At 41.9% G+C, this 27,877-nt stretch overlaps 1 protein-coding gene across 3 annotated transcripts in view; it reads right to left on the reverse strand.

Annotated features, from left to right (window-relative positions):
- Positions 1-887: 887 nt before the first annotated feature.
- LOC126463329 (gamma-butyrobetaine dioxygenase-like) overlaps positions 888-27,877 on the reverse strand; it is a 67,626-nt gene continuing 40,636 nt past the window's right edge. Inside the window, exons 7-9 of one of the 3 annotated variants that reach the window (XM_050096148.1) lie at positions 3,845-4,047; positions 1,573-1,739; positions 888-1,460 (exon numbers count right to left, since the gene is read on the reverse strand). In XM_050096148.1, the coding sequence (XP_049952105.1) occupies positions 1,297-1,460; positions 1,573-1,739; positions 3,845-4,047 (534 nt within the window). In that variant the 3' untranslated portion in view covers positions 888-1,296. The remainder of the gene's footprint in view (positions 1,461-1,572; positions 1,740-3,844; positions 4,048-27,877) is intronic. The other 2 variants (XM_050096150.1, XM_050096151.1) reach the window with 2 other exon arrangements.

The raw sequence follows: 27,877 nt of genomic DNA on the forward strand, positions 1-27,877 counted from the left end.
TATATAAATATAGCAGTTCATGACAAATTTCAAAGCTCCGCCATCTCTCTCCCCACATCCACCACTGCTGGCGGCTCACCTCCAACTGCACAACGCTATGCGCTGTTCACATCCAGCTGACGCTGCCCAACACTACAATGGCGAGTATTACAACAATGCAAGGCAGCCACAGACTGCACACAGCACAGCCAGTGATTTTCATACAGAGGTGGCATTACCAATAAAAAAAACCTAAACAGCCTACTTACAAGACATACAATTCGAAGTGGGGTTACTGTTTGTTCGTTTAATCTGTTCTACTTACCAAAACATCACGGGAAACTGCACGGTAAATTATTTGCAGTATCCTCGCGTTAATAAAATTTGCTCTGATTATGACACATTTTGGTTAGGAAGCATAGGTTGATAGGAAATCATGTCCTGAGGCGTCAAGGCATAGTTAACTGGAAGGGATGAGTGTGTTTTGGTTGGGTGGTAAAAACTGTAGTCGGAGACTTCAGTGTGTGTGAAATCTTATGGGACTTAACTGGTAAGGTCATCAGACCCTAAGCTTACACACTACTTAACCTAAATTATCGTAAGGACACACATACACACCCATGACCGAGGGAGGACTCGAGCCTCCGCCGGGATTAGCAGCACAGTCCATGACTGAAGCGCCTGAGACCGCTCGGCTAATCCCGCGCGGCAGACGGAGACTTATAAATAGACAAGTAAGCAGTCGATGGGAGGTATGATGCAATAATTGTGCTGATATGATGAGATTTGCACATGGTAAGTGCTACATCACAACACTCTTCGGACTGTAGGCTACATCAACAAAGATAAAATAACCACGTTCAGATCGTGGGAGGGGAAGGTAAGTGTGACAGATTTAGGCTCAACTATCAATTTCAACACATAATTTATTTTTCATATTTCTGTGAGCAAAAATAAATACTAAACAATTTTACAACAATAAAACTGTGAACCACATGCATATGACGGAGCTACGGCTAATGCTCCACAAGCTTGAATCATGTCTTATCAGTCTTAAGTATGTAATTTAATGACAAACATATACACATGTATACAAAACGTTTAAATTAGTAACAATCACATACAGCGTTGTGCTGCGGAACACAAGAGACTATATTCCATCACAATCTCAGTACTTCAGGCAAATGGTAGTTTGTGCATGAACATTCCTTGCTGAACACAGGCGCTTGTGATGATGCAGTGTCACAACTGTCTTCCAGTCAGTTCCCACGGCACTGAGTTTTGTTCATATCGCAGAGAGCGAATTAAGATGTAATACTAGTATTTAATGAGACCCGCTTCCTTGCGGAGAACTCTGAGGCGAGAGAAGACTTCGTCCCAGTCGAGGAACTGGCCTATGATGTGCCTCTCGTTGCCCGGTCTGTCGTCGTAGCCTTCACGGGCGTGGATCAGCCGGATGTTGTCGAATGTCAGGATCTCTCCTGGAATCAGGACACGATATTCAGCCAGGCTACACTACACAACACATTCTCTTTACATCATTGGAGAAACCAATGTTGTTTATGACTAGAAGGTTTTTAGCCTTGAAAATACCTGGGCGGGTCTTGAAGCGAACTTGGTTCTTTGGGCTGTGTAACTCTTTGGTGAAGACGTCGTACGCTTTATACCAGGCAACAATCTGGTCAAGAGTGGCATTGAAGTGTGAAGATCTCTGAGGCTGGCTGTAATTTATCCTCATGAACTCGCCAAACATGTCATTACTGAAAAGAAGTAGCATTGTTAGAATAGGTCCTTATTATGGTGTTCGGTGTCAAACTGAAAACAGACGAAACGTAGGTCAGTGCCCAACTTTGAAATTGCCAACAATAATTAAAGAAAGTTAGTTTTATGTACCACCAATATCTGCTGATAAAATTTTATTAGCTACCAGTTACGAGCAAAACGATCACCAGACACCATAAAAATGGGTAGCAGCGAAATTGGCATCACATTAAAATACAGAGGGGTCCAAAAAAATGTATCCACTATTTAAAAGTTCATAACTGGCAAACTAATTGACGGAGTTGTCTCATCTTTGGTTGTGTAATAGTTTATAGTTCCTGCTGTCAGATGACAGCCGCCAGATAGTGTTTTGTTCTTAGTTGCACCTAGTTACTCGAGTGAACATGACTGGCGCAAGGCTTAATGAAACGAAGTCAGTTTTGAAGTGGTATTTTAAGTATGAAAACAGTAATGAGGTTTAAGGGCAATAGCGAGATGAGTATCAAACAGAGCCCCTGACAAGCTTAACGATTCGTCGCATTCGAGACAAATTTGAAGCCGAAGGCTGTGTTAAAGATGTACACAAACAACGATATGGACGACCTGTTGCAGTAACAAGTCCAGCTAACTCACGTCGTGTGTTACAATAGTTCACTCGCTCACCACAGAAGCCTGTGAGACAGTGTGCCCGTGAAACTGGAGTGAGTCGCTCAAGTGTTCGGCGAATTATGAAGACAGCAAAGTGGAAGTGCTACATCCCACGATTGCTACACGAAATGAACGAGGACGACCCAGATCGTAGAATGGAGTGCTTCGAGTGGTTTACTAACATGGTGCGCAATGATGAAGAGTTTGCAGAAATGATTGTGTTGTCTGATGAGGCACAGTTCAAACTCAATGGTACAGTAAATCGCCGCAATTGCATCTGCCGGGCTGCTGAAAAACCGAATGTCCATGTAGACAAAGCCGTGAATTTGCCAGGAGTAAATGTGTGGTGTGGGTTGTCTTACCGGGGCTTGATTGGGCCATTCTTCTTTGACGGCACAGTTACCGGTGAGGTGTACCTTCAGAAGTTTCAGACATCCATTTTACCTGCCATCCGAGACTTGCATGGAGACGGAAGAGTTTACTTTCACTACCAAAATCGTGTTAGGGCGTATCTCAACGAAAATCTGCCAGGAAGATGGATAGGCCGTAGAGGTGCTGTGGAGTATCCCCCATGTTCCCCAGACCTTACTCCTCTGGACTTTTACCTGTGGGGAACAGTAAAGGACGTCGTTTATCGACAAAAGCCACGCACATTGGATGAACTTCGAGAACCCATCGTACATTCATATGCAAATATCCAACTGAACACGTTGCAGTCAGTAGTTCGTAGTGCAGTTCGGCGGCATCGTTTGTGTGTGGATGTTAATGATGACCGTTTCGAACACCTACAGTGATATCTTTAAGTTGGACTTTAAGCTACACTTTCACCAAAAATGAGACGACTCTGTCAATTAGTTTGCAAGTTATGGACTTATAAACAGTGGATACATTTTTTTTGGACTCCTCTGTAATATTTGTCATTTTGCATCACTGTCGTCAAGCGTAAAACACATTTACACTGGGTGGCAAAATAAAACTGGCCCGGAAAATATTTCATCCATTGCAAGTTATGGACTTTTAGACAGTGGATACATTTTTTTTTTGGACTCCTCTGTAATATCAGTCATTTTGCATCACTGTCGTCAAGCGTAAAACACATTTACACTGGGTGGCAAAATAAAACTGGCCCCGAAAATATTTCATCCACCTCAATACTGACAGCCCAACTTGCATCTTCCACTCTAGAGCCAGATGGTACAAGTTGGATTGCCTGTTTTAAAGCGCACGAAATACTTTCTGGGCCAGTTTTGATTTTGCTCACCCTGTACAATATCGAAAAATCTTACACTATTTTCTGTTGCTATGTGGAGTACACTCTGCATGCTCAAGTAAATTTCAGTTTAATTGTGGCACATGTTCTAACAGAGTCTAACTCATGGCAACCTTCAGTACTTACGTATTCAATACAACTCTTGTGTCGCAGGTGCGCACTACACTATTCTTGTACTGGACTTACCATATGACAGGTGCCCTGTACAAGCTGTAGAACGTCTTCCCTCCGTCCTCTCCGATGTCTGCCCACGTAACAGGGACCGTGCTAAGAGCTTTGTAAGCCTCTGTGTTTGTAACTTTCAGCTTTTCGCTCAGGTAATAAGCATCAGCCAATAGGTTATCACCTCCAGCTCCCTCTGTCTGAACCAGACAGTGCAGCATGTTTATCTGCAAAGCAAAAAGGTGTCGTTCATATTTCTTGTGACTCTGAGCTGTTTCTACCTACAGAATTTCAAGTACTCATTATTGTTTACTGTAGGTTGGTGTGAGAGTCTTACCCCAGGTTTGTACTCGTAGTACATAAGGTCGGTGTGCATCTCTAGCTTCTCCTTAAGATACGCCACATTTGTGGTGTTGGGTTTGTCCCTTATGTGGAACTGCACGCTGCAAATTTAACGAACATTGGATATGAGTTTGTGTATTTTATGTCTTAACAACTTTTCGCTGACACAAAACAGTAAATACTTCAAACAGAGAACCAAAGCATTTATAAAACAGCAAAAAATATGTAATGAATTTTACCCATAATGCGTCCTTCTTGGGAACATCACTTTGTCTCCCAATTCGAGCAATGACTCTTCTGTTGGTGGTGTGTCGTACACTATAGCGACACCATATACAGCCATAGCTTCAAGCCAACCCCGAAGGTGTTCCTTGCTGGAAGTCAAGAGGAGAAAGGCAAAAAAAATGATTTAGATGGCTCTGAGCACTACGGGACTTAACATCTGAGGTCATCAGTCCCCTAGAAATTAGAACTACTTAAACCTAACTAACCTAAGGACATCACACACATCCATGACCGAGGCAGGATTCGAACCTGCGACCGTAGCGGTCGCGTGGTTCCACAATGAGTGTGATTGCTACTCTGAGGTGCCACAAGAGAAGAAATCGAGGTAGATCACATCAAACCAGTCAGTAGACTAATGAAAACAAAAAAAAATTGCTTGTGTAATGTTCTTCAGTAGTTCTTTTGGCTTGATGAGTGACTCCAGAATATGAAAAAAATGTGACTTTAGATTAGTTTCATGGGGAGCGGGAAAGGGGTAAATTAATGATCTTGCATAAATTTGTTATCCATAGCTTTTCATCCGAAAGCACATTCTATCGGAATATAAAGTTCTAAAATTATACACAGTTAACTGTCTCAATGTAGATTCACTTCCTTGCAACAGCGAAAATAATTTGCGAAGTTTACGTAATCGAAATTCGTAGAGCAGAAACCGTGCACAGTCATGTAATGGTTTGCCAGTATTTCGTTCCGCCACGCAACAGTGGCTCATTTCTTGATTTAGTTCTTACCTGTTTACAACGTCACTGTACTTGAATCTCTGGAGGATGGAGTTGTAGTTTTCGGCGTTCCAGGCAACCTTTGGGAGCCTGTAGGTGGTGTCGAGCCACTTCCTCTGGTCTTCCGGCAGTAAGCTGCGGTCTTTGAGCCACTCCAGCGTGAACTCGCTCCTGTGGCCGTCCGACCACTTGACAGCTAACTTTTCTTCGTCCGCCTGTCAAAAAGAGTAGAATACGGAGTCACACCACAAATTTTCCGTGAAGTTTAGCTGTGAACATGGTTGTTTCACCTAATGAAAAGATTCCCATTTGCAATATTTCAAAGGCATTGCTGCTCCAGACGATTAGGTATAAACACACGTAAGAGTGAGCGTCTGAAAATAAGTTCTAGGAAAGTGTCGTGATTATAAAAATAAAACAAGGTTCATAAAGTGTCTTTTACTTGAAGTTCATTTTCCTCATTAGAATTAATTTTTTTATTATTATGTATTTGGCAACGGCCTTGGCGCAGTGGATACACCGGTTCTCGTGAGATCACCGATGTTAAGCGCTGTCGGGCGTGGTCGGCACTTGGATGGGTGACCATCCAGGCCGCCATGCGCTGTTGCCATTTTTCGGGGTGCACTCAGCCTCGTGATACCAATTTAGGAGCTACTCGACCGATTAGTAGCGGCTTCGGTCAAGGATACCATCGTAACGACCGGGAGAGCGGTGTGCTGACCCCACGCCCCTCCTATCCGCATCCTCCACCGAGGATGACACGGCGGTAGGACGGTCCCGGTTGGCCACTCGTGGCCTGATGACGGAGTGCTTTTTTTATTATTTATTTATTCGAATAGGAGTTTAGGGCGGACGTTAAAACAATATTTCAATTCTGGCTGCACACAGTCTTCTTCCTCTTCGCCCACATTCGTTTCATGTGTTCCGATCTCTGCTTCGCGCACTTTTTGAAGCAGAGACCTTTCTTGTTCGTTACTGAAGACAACTTTCTGAATTTTGTTCATTAATAAAGTCCAGTTATGTATGTCCATTATGTTGATGGTTGCTTCTTTGAGTTGTTTCAGCTTCATAACTGTATTACAGATACGCTTCGTCAGCGTGTCCTCATACTTGTACATGTCCAAAGAACAGCATTCTTCTTTTGAAGATGGTGCATTGTGTTCTTTACATGTTCATAGATTTCTGTGCTAATTGTTGCCCTTGGGCCAAGTATGCTTCTAAACAATTTGCATTCTATTTTCGTGATTTTGTTTACGCATGCTGCCGCACTAGTTATAGCGATTCGGAACCGTAGAGAGCTTCGAGTCTCACTATTTTACTATGATGTTTAATCTTGGTGTCACACGCCAGAGTCCTCTACTTGTGTATGTTTCTGGTATTCTGGAATGCAATGTTCATCTTATTTACTCTTATCTCGACACTGTCCTTCTCACTGTTGCTAATGCTCAGCAACTCGACCAAATGTTTGAAGGAGCCGACTTCCTTTGTTTTGTTTTGATTTATGAGTAATTTCTGTGAACGATTTTTAATGTTTGCTATAAATTCTATCTCTGGGAAAGCAATTTTTAAACTCACTTTTCCTGTTTAGGTTTTGGCATTTCCTGGTGTATCTGTTATCAAGGAAATGCCGTCTGCGAATGTAAGGCAATTTTCATAGGTATTATCTTTTGGTCCCCAGTTTGATACATTTCGTGTCGGATTTTCACCGATCTCCTTTTTCAGAGCCCAGTTGAAAAGCGAAGGTTACAGTCCGCCCCCGTTATTCTTCTACTATTGAAAATTCACGTCTACATGCACGCGTGATCCATACATAGCAGTGGGAGTCAAGTACCGACGAGGGGAGGGATCCATCGAGAGACGGAAGCAACTTAGTCACTGAAATCTTCAGGTAATTTACGTGCTTACTTTTTTAAAGTGAGAAACTTGGCTTATTGTCGACCTAGAGGATAAGGAATTGGCACTTACCTGTACGTCGGTGGGCTTGACGCTTGTGTCCAGCTCGTCCCAGTAGATGATGCGCGACATCTGCTGGCTATTGAAGCACTTGGGGCACTGGCAGTTGTCTCTGAGCCACATGGTGGGGAGCTTGTGGTGCTCCCCAGAGGGCAGGTGTAGCGACACCAGATCACCGTCCACAGTCGCCACGGGTTTTGGGTGCTGCAAACAACAGCAGTCATTTACATTACTACTAGTGCCGTTATCGTTGTCCCACAATCGACTGCAAGTCATTGTAAATCACTTCAGAGGAACTGTTGGGATGACAAATTACTGCAACGAATTTACCTAGTACGCATTGTCAGTGAATTTCTTTCCACCACTAGCTACTTTGTCCCAAAGTGTCCTGCTTACAGCGGTGATGAAGCCTACAGTCCTACTCGACGTCAATGGAAAGCTGACCACTAGCATGTTTATTCCAACTTGATATCAGACATTGTTCGAAATATCAAGTAAAAAACGAAACAATAAAATGCTCAACACCGGGCAATAAAAACTTGTCTTTCGAAGAGAGTCCCATCTCTTCAACTCGTCCCACATGATGGCAAAAGCTGCAGGTGTAATCAGTATATAGGCATTTTCAAGTTGAATTTCGTGATGGTGCAACGTGGGTGACTATTGGTTTTCCTTGTTGTTCTGGACATAGTAGTTGTGTGGGACTGAAGGGTTTTTCCATTTCCTGATATGTTGGCTTCCGAGACCTATAGACTGAATTGGAGTACATGTATGTGTTCGTTCACAGTATCCACACGTCCAAAGAATCCTGTCGCAGATGATGTTTGATATCTGCTTCACTTTCCACCTTATACTTCTACATCTACATAGATACTCTGCAAACCACCATGAAGCGCATGCCAGGGGTTTAGGCTTTCTACCCATTCGAGTCGCGTATAGAGCGGGGGAAGAATCACTGCCTCGCCTCTGTAAGTGCAACAATTATTCAAATCTTAACGGCCCGTACGGGGCCCGCATCTCGTGGTCGTGCGGTAGCGTTCTCGCTTCCCACGCCCGGGTTCCCGGGTTCGATTCCCGGCGGGGTCAGGGATTTTCTCTGCCTCGTGATGGCTGGGTGTTGTGTGATGTCCTTAGGTTAGTTAGGTTTAAGTAGTTCTAAGTTCTAGGTGACTGATGACCTAAGATGTTAAGTCCCATAGTGCTCAGAACCATTTGGCCCGTACGGGAATGATAAGTATGGGCCCAATATTACACTCTACATACGTCACTTAATACTCCTTCCTGAAACTTTGAAAGTAGCCTTTTAGCGTCTGCCAATTCAGATTTTTCAGCATTTCCATGACTTCCTCTCGTGAGGAAAACCTGCCACTTCCCGTTCTTCTGTGTTTATGTTCAATATCTACTGCTAGTCCCATGGTATGTGTCCCGGATACTGAGCAATATTCTAAGATGGAACGCACTAGTGATTCTTAAGCAGTCTCCTTTGTAGATTAACTGCATTTTTCCCGCATCCTGTCACCGATCCGATATTTGCCATCTGCCTTTTCACGAATGAGCCTATGTAACCGTTTCATTTCATATCTCTACAAACTGTTACATCTTGGTATTTATGTGAGCCGGCTGCTTCTAATTGTAATGCACTGATTTTGTACGATACTTCTTTTCTGCGTTCCGTTAACTGCACAGGTTTACGCTTGTGAACATTTAAAACAGATTGCCAATCTTTGCTCTACATTGAACTTTTCTCAAGAGCTGACTGCACATTAGTGCGATTATTTTCAGACAGTGCTTCATTATAGATTATTGCGTCATCTGCAAACAGGCCGAGGTTACTATAAATACTGTCTGCCATGTCATTAACATACAACATGAACAACAAGAGTCCCAACACAGTTACCTAAGGCCCACCTGCATTTCCTTTCACTTTCTATCTTGGATTACATGCTGCGTCCTTCCTGTTATGAAATCCTCAACCCAGTCATATATTTTGTTTGATACAGTGTAGACGCGATTACACGGTCCTCGGTTACACGGATTCGCGATTATCCGGACTGTGAACAGGGAGCAAGTGTCTTTGTACTGTCTAGTCCGTGTACTATCCGCCCGCGACCCGTGAGACAAACGAACAGCAGCAAAAGCAAGAAAATGAAACAGAAGGAAACAAAGGTGCAGAAAATCATCCAGAACCATCTCATGCAAGTGCATTTCAAGCCCTCGAAACAAATTTCATAAGGTTCTAAAAATGGTTCAAATGGCTCTGAGGACAATGGGACTTAACTGCTGGGGTTATCAGTCCCCTAGAACTTAGAACTACTTAAACCTAACTAACCTAAGGACATCACACACATCCACGCCCGAGGCAGGATTCGAACCTGCGACCGTAGCGGTCGAGCGGTTCTAGACTGTAGCCCCTAGAACCACTCTGCCACCCCGGCCGGCTCATATGGTTATAAAAACAAACAGAATGTGATCCTGTGAGTTTACTACAATTAAAATGAATTCCGGATGTAGCAGCAATGACGAAAAACTGTTTACGTGAAATGACAGTTACCAAATATTTTAAACAAACTTAAACTACAGTGACGTCCTATGCGACTTTTGTTAGATATTCCGTGACTAAGGTTGCAATACCTTAATAATTTAAGAAAATATGTACGTATGTCTGAAAACGTGTCCCTAGCCTCTTAACAAACCTTGATTTTTGTTGATTTTGGTAAGTTTAATTTGTTTTTCTTGTTTTGAATAAACACCTAACGTGATGTATTAACGGTAGAGAGGCAATTATATTAAAACGTACCTAAAAGATAACCATATGCAGCGACGTAGTTTATCTGTCTACACTTAATAATACAACAATCACCAATCTTCATATCCAGATTTTCGGTTATCCAAGTGACTTACGAAAATAATTAGTCCCGTTGATCGAGTCTCCGCTGTACTTCATACAATTGTTATTTTGTTACTAAATATTGCGGTTGTATAAGTCAACTGCTTCGCGGAAGCCGTGTACCTGATTGCATCGATCCATGGTTTTCGAAATGTCATGAAATAAATGCGTGAGTGCGTTTCCGCATGACGGATGTTTTCGTAATCCATGCTGGTTTTCATGGATAACGTCATTCCTTTCCAGTTACTCCATTACTTTAATGAGAAATCTGCGTCATTCTAAAACGTTAACAACAGCCAGGTATGAGGGAAAACGAAATGATAGATGTTTTGACTACAGAGGAAGTGGAAGTCAAATAATGCATGGAAATCATCTACCTGTTTATCTCGATCCTTGGTTTTTAGAATGTCATGTAATAAATGCGTAAGTTGCGTTTCCGTATGGTCGATGTTTTCCCAATCCATACTGGTTTGCAGGGAGGATATAATTCCTTTCGAGCTACTCAATTACTTTAATGAGAAATCTACGTCTTTCAAAAACAGGTATGAACGGAAACGAAATGATAAATGTTTTGACTACAGAGACTATACACAGTGGAGATATTATTGTGGCGTCACAATTAAATGGTTCAAATGGCTCTGAGCACTATGGGACTTAACTGCCGAGGTCATCAGTCCCCTAGACTTAGAACTACTTAAACCAAACTAACCTAAGGACGTCACACACATCCATGCCCGAGGCAGGATTCGAACCTGCGACCGTAGCGGTCACGCGCTTTGACTCTAGCGCCTTGAACCACTCGGCCACTCCGGCCGGCGGCATCATAATTAAAGAATTTCTTTGCATAGCTATCTCTTCAGCAGAGAAACGTGGAACAAGGAATTTAATAGGTCCTAAAGCAGTGGGGAAGACAGGCATGTGTAAGGCTAAGCTAGTGGTGCTCCAGTCTAAGTGTTGGACGTACCTGCTGAACGGCTGCGGCAGCCTGAGTAGCCACCAGACGGCTCTGCCTGCTCATGGGCACCAGAGAACGCGAGGCGCTCACCAACAGGTTACGCAGCATCTTTCCCTTTTCTGGAAGACAGAAAGAACAAGTGGTTATAGCAAGCAACAAAAACAACCTCTGGACAATGTGGATTTCGCTCAGGACGATGACCGAATTCCTAAAATTATTGCTGTTGGAAATCTTTGTCAGTTGGCGAAGACTTGACTGTGTGAACCAGGGCCGGCCACGGTGTTCCAAATTTCACGCGTGCAGGTTGTGCGGGTTGCGGGCAGGGCAAGGCAAGGCGCGCCCTGACACTGGGGTTTACACGGTTCTTCTCGGAAGCAGCCGATACAGTGCCACGTTTCATTTAGTCTAGTGGTATGACATTTTTAGGTCGGTACAACTTTATTAAGTTCGGGATTAAGCGACGGGTATTGTAAATTTCCTATGTTACGATATTACAATACTGTGCAGAGAGAACTGAAAGTTAATTGGCAATGAAAACCACAAAATTTACAACGATCGACAGACGGGATTCATTATTCTCTACCTCAAGTAGCGCGTTTTGCAAAATCTGCAGTCATGGAGCACGTGGAGAGGTTGGTGATACGAACAGAAAAGTTCTGAAGTCACAGTTGCTAGAGTTGTCGATAGAACTGAACGAAGACAATGGAGCTTTTACATATTATTGCAAAGAAAGTTGGTCAAGAGTCATGCTTGGGACGATTTTTCGATTTAAAACTTACTATCGTTGAATATATGAAGGAAAATGGAGTGCAGGAACGAAAATTAGAACATCTGGAATCGATTGCAGACCTCGCATTTCAAGTGGACGTAACTGCATACCACCTACAGTAGGACACTGCAAGGAGAGAAACAACTTGTTTCTAAGTTTTTGGGGATACATGTAAAGAAAAAATCGCGTTTTAGAAGGGACACATTCTGAGAAACGCAGTCCAGTTCCCTAAGTTCACTGACGTTGGATAAAATGCGACTTTTGAAAAACACATTGTGGTCTTGAAAGATTTACATGTTTTCTACTCGTTTTAAGGACACTGCCAACCTTACATCTGTTTTTGAGACCGTTTGCCATTTCGTTTGAAAGCTACATTGTGCATGTGCAGATGTGACTCACTGACCTGCAAGGTAAGTCCTGATTTAAAGACAAATCCCTTTAACGTTAACGCTGTCCGGGATGTTTACATTGCTTTCTCGGGTAGAATTTCCACATGTGCATAATGCGATGATCAGCATGTGTGCGTTAAAAACGTTTTTTCGATTATGAAACTAAATAATTCACATTATGCGGCGTCTTAAGTGCGAAAATTTATGAAATTGTTTGCGCCTGTCCGTATGTCACCAGTTGGTACCAGATAAAAATTATGTGCCTTCACTGTGCTAAAAAAAGTTAAATAACACTGAAAATATGTTTTGCCTTTTATGTGTGTAGTTGAAAACTATGAAATATAAAACCAAGTCCTACGCAATGCGACTGCATTGCAATTTAAATGTGGCCCGTTCGCAGTTCCTTCCTCACGTTCAGCTTGGCTTGGCGGTGCAGAAATCGTGACCCAGCCCGGCTGCGCTCTATGGCATTCGTGTCACGGCACGGCCTGTGGGCGGAATTCTTGGCCACTCCTGGTGTAAACCATGATATCCACATTCAAAAGTTAAATATTGTGGGAAAGTAGAAGTGGGTTCGTCGTTTTTATCTTATAAGCATGACAGAAACCGTGGTTTAGCAGTTTCATGTCCCACACATACCAATGAACACTCATAATTTTGAAACATTAAGAAAAAGTGTTCCGCTGGGTTCTATTTTGTATCCAGAATTGCTCACAAACTTGTATAGTCAGTAGATGCTAATTTTGACTTTTTTTACAGATGGTACACAAATAGCAACAACTCATACTGAAAAGCTACGAAATCAAGAGACGCATGCTATTTGGCAGGAACGTAATGTTCACCCGTGACAGTGTTTTAAAGAGTAGCGACATAACTTTAACTACAAAGGATCGTATAGTTAGGGCTACAGTCTTTGCAGTTGCGATATACGTATGTGATAAGATAGGCTGAACGGCACAGATTCCTTTGAATTGTGGTATTGTAGGAAGCTCCTTAGAGTTCCATGAACCGCAAGGAGAACGAATAGGTCAGATTACAGCAAATAAAACCAGATTGCTCCTTGAAAGATCTGATACTGAAACAAAAACTGACCTGCGATGAGCGTATTATAAGACGTTAATGCTGGGGAAGATTGACAACAGAAGAAGAAAGCGGCAAGGTATGGTATGTATCGACTGAATCACAGAAGTAATGAATTAGAAACTGGAAAGTCTGCGGGAGAAAGTGAAGAACAGAAGAAACTGGCGCGCTTTGGTTCGTGGGTCACGGAGAGTCGGAATCGAATAAATGAATAGAGAGAGAGAGAGAAACTCAGTACAAGCAATCCAGTAAAAATCATAGAACTTAAAAACTATAAAACATTCTCTTTTAAAAATTAAATACAAGAAGTAGAAAGTGATCACGTTTTGGGACAACAGACAGTTTGCAACCTTAATTATCAACCCCCACCCAGAAATAATGAAGTGCATTTGTGCAGTTACATGTACAGTACGCATGATTACTGCTATAGGTGATTTAAAAATGAACAAATTACTTTAATCTGCAGTTACAGAATAATGTTCAGGGGAAATTCAACAAATATTTTCACAATGCGTGAGTATTATAAGAATTCCAATTGGCGATAATTTTAGAATATGCTGCAAAAGTCTTTAAAAATGTTACATTTTGACAACTGCTTCTGAACAATTAGGTTCATTAATATCATTTGTCTTTAGCAATAATTCACTTTTCTCAAAAAATACCACAAAACACGAATGTGGTGCTACGACGAAAAAAAACAAGCTCAACGAAGACTTCAGGAGCTCAACAGCAGTATACAATGGAGTCGGATGCATTTAGCAGCATGCCAGAACTTCTTAAGTTGTCTGATGGGTAATGAGGTGGAGTTTAAGACTGAATTAAAAGACTTACTAACAACAGCTCCTCCTACTTCACTGAAGGGGTATCTTCAAAGAAACACTTAAAATTATAAGATTTCTAGTTTAAGCAGCAACCGTGGTATGAGTAAAAAAAGTTTTAAACCATAAATGTGACTGACTGCTGCTTAAATTGTAAACTTTATAATAGTACTACAGACGCGTTTCTCAACATGCCAAGATGTTGCAGCATTAGTCTTAATAAAAAGTATTTTAGCTCATCTTATAATTAATATTAATAGAGCAATGCAATAATATTTTGCAATAGGAAGCGGTTCCTAAACTTTCGAAATGCGATGATACAGAAGAATACTGAAGATTAGGTGGGTAGATAGAATAATTAATGTGTATGTTCCGAATCGAAATGGGGAAAAAAACTTGTGCCACAATATGAACAAAAGAAGGGATCGTTTGACATGACACACCCTGGAGTTAAGGAATTGTCAGTTTAGTAAGGGAGGATATGCTAGCAATAAAACTTGTGAGGGATACCAACGCTTGAATACAGCAAGCAAATTCAAATGGATGTAGGTTGCGGTGGTTGAGATGAAGAGGATTATACGGGATCGACTAGCTTAGAGAGACCTGTAACAAACCAGTTTTCGGGCTGAAGACAAGTTTACTATTGGTTGTTACGAAAAATGTAAAATAGCGTGCAACTAATGGAATACATGCGAAACCGGAAATAGTCTGACACTTACTTGTGGTTGCGTCGGGAGAGAGTGAAAGAGTACAAGCACTCGAGAAGGCTGACCCGAAGTATGGGCTTGGTCAGACTACAGACTGTATCCACCTAGAATGTGGCCGCGGTTTATATACGCTATCTCGCACATCGTAAAATCCCCGCGAACTAGCTCCGCGTGCGTCTTATCAGCACGCCTTTGCCCCATCGCATGACCTATAAGGCCTCTGTTTGACAATAACAGTGAAACGTGACGCCGGTCACCCTGGAATATAACTTCACGTTTTCCTCAAGCACGCGGACAACAGGGAAGGTTACAAAAGTCCTTTGCATAGTTCCAGAATGTTTCGATGTCTATTCGCTCAGTAGCTTATCAAGCTGCCACGTCACTCACCCTGTATGCAGGAGCGTTCTCACAGGTCAGTTAATTAGTTCCATATTCCGTCGATCATTTTGCACAGTAGATTGTAATGCTGTGGATCGAGTCATTCTACATTCACATTGTACTCCAATTTGTATATACGATTATATTCTGAACATTAAGTTTTATTCCAAAAATAAAAAAAGATATTCAAATGTTGTGAGTTAGTAAGTCCTAACAACCGCCTTTTATTCATTACAGGAATAGAAATTCTTCTACGGAATAGAAGGAGTTGTCAAGGAGAAACTTCCTGTTTGTTTTCAAATTTTACTTTGCTGTCTGTCAGATATTTTGTATCGCTGGGTAAGTGATCAAAAATTTTTATTACAGCACTGTGCATCCCTCTTTGTGCTAAAGAAAACGTTAATGTGGAGTAATGAATGTCATTTTTCCTTCTCTTATTGTATTTATGCACATCATTGTTTCTTTTCAACTGTAGTTGTTTATTTACAACAAACTTCACGCGGGAACAAATATATTGTGAAGCAGTAGGCAGAATACCCAGCTCCTTAAACAGATGTGATTGGTTATTATGTTGTACAGGCACCTTCATATCCAACAAAAAGAATGCAGAAAGTTGTACATAGTAATAATTGTGGGTGAGCACCACTTATTATTCTTACAGCACGTTTCTGCGCAGTGGAGACTTTCTTTCTGAAGGATATGTTAGCCCAGAACCTTATTCTATATGATGTTACTGAATGAAAATATAAAAATTTTTTCAACTTACTGATTTGTCTCTCCCCAAGATTTGCAATGATTCTAAGGACAAATGTGGCTGAACTAAGATGTTTTAGAAATTCCAACATGTGCTTTTTCGAATTTAAGTACTCATCAATATGGACACCTAAGGATTTTGAAGTTTCAAACCTATTTACTAGTTCCTCGCCATTTGTTACACTTATCATAGGTGTAGTACCCCTGAATGTGCAGACCTAAATATGTTTTTTTTTTTTTTTTAAATGAGTGTGAAACCATTCGCAAAAATCAGTCAGTGATACTTTTAAGAACTTTGTTTACCAGTTTTTTCTGTTTCTTTATGCATGCTTGGATTGAAAACAGTACCAGTGTTATCTGAAAAAGAACTAATTCGGCTTGTCGTATATTAGATGGAACATCGTTTACATATATGAGGAACAATAGTGAACCTAAGATTGAGCATTGGGGAAACCCATTTCGTGGATTCTCCCCATTCAGAATTATGTTCCCAGACTATACCGGTAGAATTACTAGGTACAACTTTCTGCATTCTTTTTGTTAAATATGAAGGTGCTTGTACAACATAATAACGAATCACCTAAAGTAACTGATGACAATGACCTGTTCTTTATTGCTCTGTTGATTTTATACTAAAGACAGGCATAAAATAGTAAATATCATTAAAAGCTAGAAGTCTATATCCTTCTTTAGGTACTTGACTAAACTGATGTATGTTAGTACCAGTTTGCATGTACACTTAATATTTGGGTACGAACTATGGTTAAACTACCTTCAAAGTAAAATGCTTAATTTTATCATAGCGTCCCTACCAGTCCAGCCTTTGTTAATAAACGAGAAAAGACTGAACTGGAAATTGTTAGATTATTTGTTCAAAAGAAAGGGTAAAAAGACGTTAACGGTAGTGAACTAGACAAAAAATCAGAGAACATAATATTGATAATTAAACTCAAAAATTAACCAACAACTTGTCTTGGGGCAGCATGTAAGACCAGGCTAGTATTTCAAAAAACATTAACTTGCAAAAAAGAAGGAAGGTAACAGGACACACGATATGAGCTTTTACTAAACATATTTATTCATGGATAGCCACAAAGAATCAGTGGTGGACATCCTATCAACATTCTTAACTGATGCCTGAACATAAAGTAAATTAATCTGCTTTGAGAAAATAAAATTACTTTGTATGTACATGATGGGAAATAGAAGAAAAGGAACAGGAAACAAACGACTTCATTCATCCAATGAAGATTCACACGAAAAAAGACTAAGTTCAGACAAACAAAGTACCACAATTACGTCCATGCACTAACCTCAAAGAGGTTTATACAGACTGAAACATCTTCTTATCATAAATACACGACGCGAGAATTCACACACACAACATACAATGAACTGAACTGACCACGCAGTGGAATAATCATATATTTAACCGTTCCAATTAGAAATAAATGTAAAATCACGGGAAGTATGGAATCAATGAGGGAATACGACTACAGGAACGAAGAGATCATGAATGACACTGAATTGTTATCAAAACAAGCAAGGTGAAAGACGCCAATGGTTCAAGCAAACACGTGGCCTCCACTAAACAAAGGCAGCTACCAAACGTTCCCACAAAACAAGAAGGTCCAATAGCTCAATTACATTATCCAGCACTGATCAATTAAACGAGACGGGATAACATATAGAGACGAGGTAATGGGGCTGAAAGCCCAAAGAAACAGGAACACATGGGACAACAAGAACGAGACAGGCACTATAACAGGCGAAAGATAAGTAGAATAAATAACAGGCAAAAGAAAACTAGAATAAATGAGATGAATTATTGCACACTCGTGAAGTCACAATTACTCCCGCATTCAAACAAGGTCAAAAGTGCCCTACCTCAGCCTAAATATATTCCGTGGAGCACACTCCACACAGCAATGTTCCTAACGAACAAAGCAAACTTCGAGCACGGATAAAATTATAAAATTAGCACTGCATGGAACACCCCGATGAATTAATAGGAACACTTCAGTTAGGCTGGAGAAATTAAGTATCTCCATCGACTCAACACATGAAGACCGCAGTTAAAGATGCGATCCATCTCATCACTGGTAGCATACTCCTTACTTAAGAGCTATGAACCACACTCACCAATGGCTAGTACCAGAGCGATGCTCCACTCAGCGTACTCTAAGATCCACGTGTGAAACTGAAGCGATCAGAGGAGTCGTTTCTGCCACCAGCCTGATAGCTATCGAACAAAAGAGACAGATCTCTTTGTCCAGGTGACATATACATGGTTCGTTAAGCTGTGCTCCCAGCAGACGGAAAGCATCACAACTACTAAACACAAACAAACCCGAAAAGACACAGGAAAATATGCAATGACTCACATTCTAGCACACGCAAGGCAAGGTAAAGGAGGGACATTATAAATATGGTTCTCTATTACTCATGGGAAATAAATGGATCATGTAAAGAATTGACATACTGATGCAAAGTACGAGTTGCATGCATAACATTGAATTTTCATCAACTACATAGCTCAGTCTTTCTGGATGAGGTACCCTACTGGCCGTTAAAATTGCTACACCAAAAAGAAATGCAGATGATAAACGGGTATTCATTTGACAAATATATTATACTAGAACTGACATGTGATTCCATTTTCACGCAGTTTGGTTGCATAGATCATGAGAAACCAGTACCCAGAACAACCACTTCTGGCCGTAATAATGGCCTTGATACGCCTGGGCATTGAGTCAAACAGAGCTTGGATGGCGTGTACAGGTACAGCTGCCCATGCAGCTTCAACACGATATCACAGTTCATCAAGAGAAGTGACTGGCGTATTGTGACGAGCCAGTTGCTCGGCCACCATTGACCAGACGTTTTCCATTGGTGAGAGATCTGGAGAATGTGCCGGCCAGGGCAGCAGTCGAACATTTTCTGTATCCAGAAAGGCCCGTACAGGACCTGCAACATGCGGTCGTGCATTATCCTGCTAAAATGTAGGGTTTCGCAGGGATCGAATGAAGGGTAGAGCCACGGGTCGTAACACATCTGAAATGTAACGTCCACTGTTCAAAGGGCCGTAAATGCGAACAAGAGGTGACCGAGACGTGTAACCACCCCATACCATCACGCCAGGTGGTACGCCAGCATGGCGATGACGAATACACGCTTCCAATGTTCGTTCACCGTGATGTCGCCAAACACGGATGCGACCATCAGGATGCTGTAAACAGAACCTGGATTCATCGGCAAAAGTGACGTTTTGCCATTCGTCGTTGAGTACACCATCGCAGGGGCTCCTGTCTGTGATACAGCGTCAAGGGTAACCGCGCCATGGTCTCCGAGCTGATAGTCCCTGCTGCTGCAAACGTCGTCGAACTGTTCGTTCAGATGGTTGTTGTCTTGCAAACGTCTCCATCTGTTGACTCAGGGTTCGAGACGTGGCTGCACGATCCGTTACAGCCATGCGACTGCTAGCGATACGAGGCCGTTGGGATCCAGCACGGAGTTCCGTATTACCCTCCTGAACCCACCGATTCCAAGCTCTGCTAACAGTCATTGGATCTCGACCAACGCGAGCACCAGTGTCGCGATACGATAAACCGCAGTCGCGATAGGCTACAATCCGACCTTTATCAAAGTCGGAAACGTAATGGTACGCATTTCTCCTCCTTACACGAGGCGTCACAACAACGTTTCACCAGGCAACGCAGCGCAACTGCTGTTTCTGTGTGAGAAATCGGTTGGAAACTTTTTTCATGTCAGCACGTTGTGGGTGTCGCCATCGGCGCCAACCTTGTGTAATGAATGATCTGAAAAGCTAATCATTTGCATATCACAGCATCTTCTTCCTGTAGATTAAATTTAGCATCGGTAGCACGTCATCTTCATGGTATAGCAATTTTAATGGCCAGTAGTGTAATAGAACTATGCTGCTGACAAACTGTGCAGAGGATGACGTACACAGAATCACATGGGACAAGAAGTCTTATGAAGCTACTCTCCAGAGAATTTCATCACCTCGAAAAGTTCAAGCCAGCAGCACTGGCTATAGACCGCATTTGGGCTGTTCAGGACACGTGTCACCTTCCAAATATTCTCGTCATCCTTCTGGAAAATGTCTGTCACACAATGGTTTGTCCACTAGCAGAAAGACGAAGTAGTCACTGCGCGTCTTAACAAGGGACCGAGGCAAAATTTGACAGACCACAGAAGCAGCGTGTGTGTCTGTGTATTGTGCAGAACGAACTGGGCCTTGTCGTGGAACGAAAACGACCCTTTGCAGAACTTCCCGCGACACTTCCTTTTGACAGCCTCCAATGATGGTTTCCTCTTTACAAGCATGGTCTGATAGAAAAAAAAAGTACGTGCAGAAGCATCGCGGCCAGAGATGTGTATTACGTGAAACACATATATTTGAAATAAAAATATAGAATCTGAAACTATTTCTATCTTGCATTTGAAATACTGCTTTCAATAAGCATTTTCTGTTCTGCCTGAAATGGTTGAAATACAAGGCGAGTCAAAAAGGGCTTTACAACTTTGGAATGACATAAAAATGTATTGAGCTATCTTACAGAATTTGCCGCAGTGGCTACACCGGTTCCCGTGAGATCACCGAAGTTAAGCGCTGTTTATTTATTTCTTGTTCCGTGGGACCAAATTAAGGAGAAGTCTCCATGGTAATGGAACGAGTCAATACATGAAATTATAACACAATATTAGAAACAGATAAAATGAAATATAAAAAACCATATTCAGGTGACAAGTCGTAAGTTTAAATAAAGAAAATCAACAATGTAACACTGGAATTTGCTCAATTTTTTAGCTCTTCCAGTAGCTCTTCGACAGAATAGAAGGAGTGAGCCATGAGGAAACTCTTCAGTTTAGACTTAAAAGAGTTTGGGCTACTGCTAAGATTTTTGACTTCTTGTGGTAGCTTATTGAAAATGGATGCAACAGAATACTGCACTCCTTTCTGCACAAGAGTCGAGGAAGTGCATTCCACATGCAGATTTAATTTCTGCCTAGTATTAACTGAGTGAAAGCTGCTAACTCTTGGGAATAGGCTAATATTGCTAACAACAAACGACATTAAAGAAAATATATACTGTGAGGGCAATGTCAGAATTCCCAGACAATTGAATAGGGGTCGACAAGAGGTTCTCGAACTTACACCACATATAGCTCGAACAGCCCGTTTTTGAGCCAAAAATACCCTTTTTGAATCAGAAGAATTACCCCAAAAAATAATTCCATACGACATAAGCGTATGAAAATATGCGAAGTAGACTACTTTTCGTGTTGAAGTGTCACTTATTTCAGATACTGTTCTAATGGTAAATAAAGCAGCATTTAGTTTCTGAACAAGATCCTGGACATGGGCTTTCCACAACAGCTTACTATCTATCTGAACGCCTAGGAATTTGAATTGTTCCGTCTCGCTTATAATATGCCCATTCTGTCTGATCAAAATATCGGTTCTTGTTGAATTGTGAGTTAGAAACTGTAAAAACTGAGTCTTACTGTGATTTAGCATCAAATTATTTTCCACAAGCCACATACTTATTTCATGAACTACATTATTTGATACTGTTTCAATATTACACACAAGATCCTTCACTACCATGCTGGTGTCATCAGCAAACAGACATATTTTTGAATCACCTGTAATACTAGAAGGCATATCATTTATATAAATAAGAAACTGCAATGGCCCCAGCACCGACCCTTGGGGAACGCCCCACTTAACAGTGCCCCATTGGGACTGAACATCACTACCACTCTCAATATTGCGGAGAATTACCTTCTGCTTTCTGTTCTTAAAGTAAGAGGCGAACCAATTGTAAGCTACTCCCCTTACTCCATAATGGTCCAACTTCTGCAGTAATATTTTGTGGTCAACACAGTCAAAAGCCATCGTTAAATCAAAGAAAACACCAAACTGAACATTTGACAGCAAATTATGTGAATTTAAATGTTCCAGTAACCTTGTATATACAACCTTCTCGATAACTTTAGCAATCACCGATGGCATAGAAATAGGTCTAAAATTGTAAACATTATCAATGTCTCCCTTTTTATAAAGTGGCTTCACTACCGAGTACTTTAATCGGTCAGGAAACCGACCACTCCTGAAGGAAAAGTTACAGATATGACTAAGTACTGGGCTAACATACATAGAACAATACTTCAGTATTCTGCTAGATGCCCCGTCATATCCATGAGAGTTCTTGGTCTTTAGATATTTAATTATTAACTCAATCTCCCTCTTGTCAGTATCATGGAGGGGCATTTCAGGTAACAGTCTCGAAACACTTTTTTCTAAGAGCGCTATATGATTCCCTGTTGGGACTAGGTTTCTATTTAGTTCACCTGCTATATTCATAAAATGATTATTAAATACATCTACATCTACATCTATACTCCGCGAGCCACCTTACGGTGTGTGGCGGAGGGTACTTATTGTACCACTATCTGATCCCCCCTTCCCTGTTCCATTCACGAATTGTGCGTGGGAAGAACGACTGCTTGTAAGTCTCCGTATTTGCTCTAATTTCTCGGATCTTTTCGTTGTGATCATTACGCGAGATATATGTGGGAGGTAGTAATATGTTGCCCATCTCTTCCCGGAATGTGCTCTCTCGTAATTTCGATAATAAACCTCTCCGTATTGCGTAACGCCTTTCTTGAAGTGTCCGCCACTGGAGTTTGTTCAGCATCTCCGTAACGCTCTCGCGCTGACTAAATGTCCCCATGACGAATCGCGCTGCTTTTCGCTGGATCATGTCTATCTCTTCTATTAATCCAACCTGGTAAGGGTCCCATACTGATGAGCAATACTCAAGAATCGGACGAACAAGCGTTTTGTAAGCTACTTCTTTCGTCGATGAGTCACATTTTCTTAGAATTCTTCCTATGAATCTCAACCTGGCGCCTGCTTTTCCCACTATTTGTTTTATGTGATCATTCCACTTCAGATCGCTCCGGATAGTAACTCCTAAGTATTTTACGGTCGTTACCGCTTCCAATGATTTACCACCTATGGCATAATCGTACTGGAATGGATTTCTGCCCCTATGTATGCGCATTATATTACATTTATCTACGTTTAGGGAAAGCTGCCAGCTGTCGCACCATGCATTAATCCTCTGCAGGTCCTCCTGGAGTACGTACGAGTCTTCTGATGTTGCTACTTTCTTGTAGACAACCGTGTCATCTGCAAATAGCCTCACGGAGCTACCGATGTTGTCAACTAAGTCATTTATGTTTATTGTAAACAATAAAGGTCCTATCACGCTTCCCTGCGGTACTCCCGAAATTACCTCTACATCTGCAGATTTTGAACCGTTAAGAATGACATGTTGTGTTCTTTCTTCTAGGAAATCCTGAATCCAATCACAAACCTGGTCCGATATTCCGTAAGCTCGTATTTTTTTCACTAAACGTAAGTGCGGAACCGTATCAAATGCCTTCCTAAAGTCCAGGAATACGGCATCAATCTGCTCGCCAGTGTCTACGGCACTGTGAATTTCTTGGGCAAATAGGGCGAGCTGAGTTTCACATGATCTCTGTTTGCGGAATCCATGTTGGTTATGATGAAGGAGATTTGTATTATCTAAGAACGTCATAATACGAGAACACAAAACATGTTCCATTATTCTACAACAGATTGACGTAAGCGAAATAGGCCTATAATTATTCGCATCTGATTTATGACCCTTCTTGAAAATGGGAACGACCTGCGCTTTCTTCCAGTCGCTAGGTACTTTACGTTCTTCCAGCGATCTACGATAAATTGCTGATAGAAAGGGGGCAAGTTCTTTAGCATAATCACTGTAGAATCTTAAGGGTATCTCGTCTGGTCCGGATGCTTTTCCGCTACTAAGTGATAGCAGTTGTTTTTCAATTCCGATATCGTTTATTTCAATATTTTCCATTTTGGCGTCCGTGCGACGGCTGAAGTCAGGGACCGTGTTACGATTTTTCGCAGTGAAACAGTTTCGGAACACTGAATTCAGTATTTCTGCCTTTCTTCGGTCGTCCTCTGTTTCGGTGCCATCGTGGTCAACGAGTGACTGAATAGGGGATTTAGATCCGCTTACCGATTTTACATATGACCAAAACTTTTTAGGGTTCTTGTTTAGATTGTTTGCCAATGTTTTATGTACACATATGCGACTTATCAGTAACACGGACATTCCCACTACGCACTGATTCTATGTCCTCGACCTCTCTCTGCAGACCAGCCACTTCCTTTACGACTGACCATATGGTTTTAATTTTATCCTGAGACTGAGCTATTCTATCTTCATACCACATACTTTTTGCCCTCCTAATAACATTTTTAAGCGCCTTACAATACTGCTTGTAATGGGCTGGTGCATTTGGATTTTGACTGTTTCTAACGTTTTGATATAACTGCCACTTTGTTCTACAGGATATTCTTATCCCTCTAGTCAGCCACCCAGGCTGCCTGTTTGTCTATTACCCTGTTTTGAACGTTCTAACGGAAAGCAACTATCAAAGAGCACGAGAAAAGTCTTGAGAAAAGCATTATATTTATCGTCTACTGTATCAGCGCTATAAACATCTTGCCACTCTTGTTCCTTTATAAGATTTACAAAGGTCTCTACAGCAACTGGATCAGCTTTCCTGAACAGCTGATGACTATATTTAATATGTGTTGCAGCACAAAAATCTTTTAGAGTTAAAATTTGTGCATCATGATCTGAAAGGCCATTCACCTTTTTGCTAACAGAATGCCCTTCTAGTAATGAGGAAAGAACAAAAATATTGTCTATGGTTGTTCTACTGTTCCCTTGCACTCTCGTTGGAAAGAATACGGTTTGCATAAGATTATATGAATAAGGAGGTCTACCAGCATCCTCTTCCTTGCACAATCACTTATACAATTAATATTGAAGTCACCACATATAATGCGAGAACTGTGGGAGACAGCGAGACTCCAAGATACTGCATAGCTTGGTACAAAGCTGGAAAGTGAGTTGTGTAACCAGGAAACGCCATATGGCCTCCTAATCCAGTGTGAGGGCCACGCATGGGGAGGATCCTATGCTTTGTAGAAGTGGGTCCAAAGGAACGATTCATTAGAGTGGACTGAGGAACACCTTACAAGGAATGTTGACTCACCATTAATTAGCTCCCTGCTGGTCACGTTTCTGGTAGAGATCAGAAATGGGGCGTTTACGTGTTCTATTTTGCAGGTTTTGCAGGTTGCATACTTTATAAATCAAGACCCGGCTGTTACACCTGGAAAGACGACAACAATTTTTATCCCGCCTCTGTCTGTCCATCTCCTCCTCCCCCCTTTTCTCTGTCCACCTCATCCTCCCCCATCCCCCAGTCACTCTCCATCTCTCTCCTTCTCCCTCTCTCTCTCTCCTTCTCTCTGCTCAGCGGTGACCATCTGCATATAAGACCCCTGGCAAGCCTTGCAATACAACCTGCACAACACATTAGTCGTGCAGGATGCCTAGATTCACGTGTTACCTAGGCGCGGGTGGGGAGGGGGGGGGGGTGTTACAAAATGAAAGAGAGAAAGAAAACCCAACCCCCATCCCTATTGGAACTACGTGGTTCTTACCACCACGTACTTCCTCCAGCCAATAAGTACGAAAATTGGTTGAAATCGATCCTTGGGTTAGGAGGAGGTGTGGAGCGCCCACGCGCTCACACACACACACACACACACACACACACACACACACACCGACAAATTTACTTCAAATTTTTACCCAAAACTCTCATAAACATTCGGACAGATATATGTTATGTATTCCTTACTATACATATTATATTAATATGGGCAAGTCAAAAATTACCTACATTTTTCATTCTACGATTTATTAACATGAACCGAGGGCTGTACAATTCACATCATTTTTCTACGTAATCTCCCTTTTTCTGAATGCACTCGGCCCAACAGTCAACAAGCTTTCGTGTTTCTGACAAATAAAAGGCTTTCGGTTGGTCGTGAAGCCACTTTTGCGCCGCATTTCAAAAATGGTTCAAATGGCTCTGAGCACTATGCGACTTAACTTCTGAGGTCATCAGTCGCCTAGAACTTAGAGCTAATTAAACCTAACTAACCTAGGGACATCACACACAGCCATGCCTGAGGCAGGATTCGAACCTGCGACCGTAGCGGCCACGCGGTTCCAGACTGAAGCGCCTAGATCCGCTCGACCACACAGGCCGGCCGCCGCATTTCGTACGTCCACATCTGAGGCAAATCGGCGACCATGTAAAGCACCCTTGAGTGGCCCAAACAAGTGAAAGTCACTTGAAGCAAAGTCTGGGCTGGAGGGAGGGTGTTCCAGTACCTCAAATTTCATATTGTTGATTGTTTCAATAGTGTGACTGGCCGTGTGTGGCCATACATCGTCATGCAACAACAACAGCTTCTCCGACATCGGCGTTTGGTGCGAATGGCTGGCTTCAGCTTCTTTTCCAGCAGTTCACTATACCCCACACTGTTGATAGTTGTTCCGTTTTCCATGATCTGCCAGTATGAGTCCCTGTGAGTGCCAAAACACGGTTAACACAACCTTTCCTGCAGATGTCCCGTCTTGAATTCTTTCTTCGTCGGCGATCCAGGGTGTTTCCACTGCATACTCTGGCGCTTTGACTCAGGCTCGTAGTGATGCAGCCATGTTTCATCTCCGGTGACAGTCTGCTCAAAAATGCATCACCTTCGTTGTTGAAGTGAGTGAGTAAGCGATGGCAGACCCTAACACGGGTGAGCTTATGGTCGTCGGTAAGCTTTCTTGGTAGCCACCGCGCACAGACCTTATGGAAACCGAGCTCGTCATGGATGATGTGATGGGCGGAGCCATGGCTGATGTTCAAAGAGGATGCTACCTCTTCGATAGTGATTCGCCTATTCACCAGAACCATCTCTAGAGCTTCTTAAATGTTGTCATCTGTAGTGGAGGCTGATGGCCGTCCCGCTCCCTCTTCATGCATTACGCTTGTTCGATCACTTTTAAACTTCTCGATCCACAAAAACACAGTGTTACGTGATAGTGCACTTCTTCCATATTGTGATGATAGCCTGCGATGAATGTCTGCTCCTTTGATACCCTCTGACCAGAGGATCACTGCCCGTTGTTCCTCTCTGGTGCGCACTTCTAATGGAGCTGCCATGCAATATCTGCAACAGAAGGAAGGACAATGACTGTCACAGCATTACCACAACAGTATAACAATGACAAGTGCGAGGACAGAAGACAACGCGCGCAATGTAACAAACGTTATGGCAAAAGTGTAGATAATTTTTGACTTGCCCTCGAATATAATATATGAAGGGGAAACGTTATTACTCCACGATACTCCACGATACTCTGAGACACCGTTCACACCGAGATGATACGAAATTCGATCGAAGCATTGCAATAAAGATCGTGCGATGCGATTCTCATTGGTGAGACAATCGTGTTCCGGCTGGGATGGTTTGACATGCGATACATGATTTGGTTCGCCATACAGCAGGCAACATGACATCACTTTTCTATTTCAGTTGCGATAATGATCTATTCTGAAGAGGACATTATTGTGGCTTATCATTATTTAAAGCTCAAAAAATTGTAAAAGAAATGCTGGCTGCACCACACAGTGCTATCTCAAGTATAGTTCACTGTGATTTCTCGTCAGCTCTGCCACCACGAACACAAATTCCACTTATTCTGCAGAAGGAGTCCAGAGAGTTTCCACATCCTGGTGCAACTAATATCAGCTACTCTGACAAAGCAGTAGACAGATTTTCGACTTGCTGCTAGTCCTGCTGAGAAGCTACTCGCTGCAATTAAGCAAGCTGATGTAAGTGTTTGAGTGATGTTAAAAATGTCTAAATGGAAGTTTCATTTTTAGTAGGACCACCTAGTATGCTACTTTTTTTCAGTGTGTGCTTATATAAATAAAGGTTACATATTAATAAAGCTAATATAGTATTACTACAACTGTTCCATTCCACAAAGTCATATATGATTCCGATTGA

Source organism: Schistocerca serialis, chromosome 1 (genome assembly GCF_023864345.2).
Source record: "Schistocerca serialis cubense isolate TAMUIC-IGC-003099 chromosome 1, iqSchSeri2.2, whole genome shotgun sequence".
Taxonomy (NCBI): Eukaryota; Metazoa; Arthropoda; class Insecta; order Orthoptera; family Acrididae; genus Schistocerca; species Schistocerca serialis.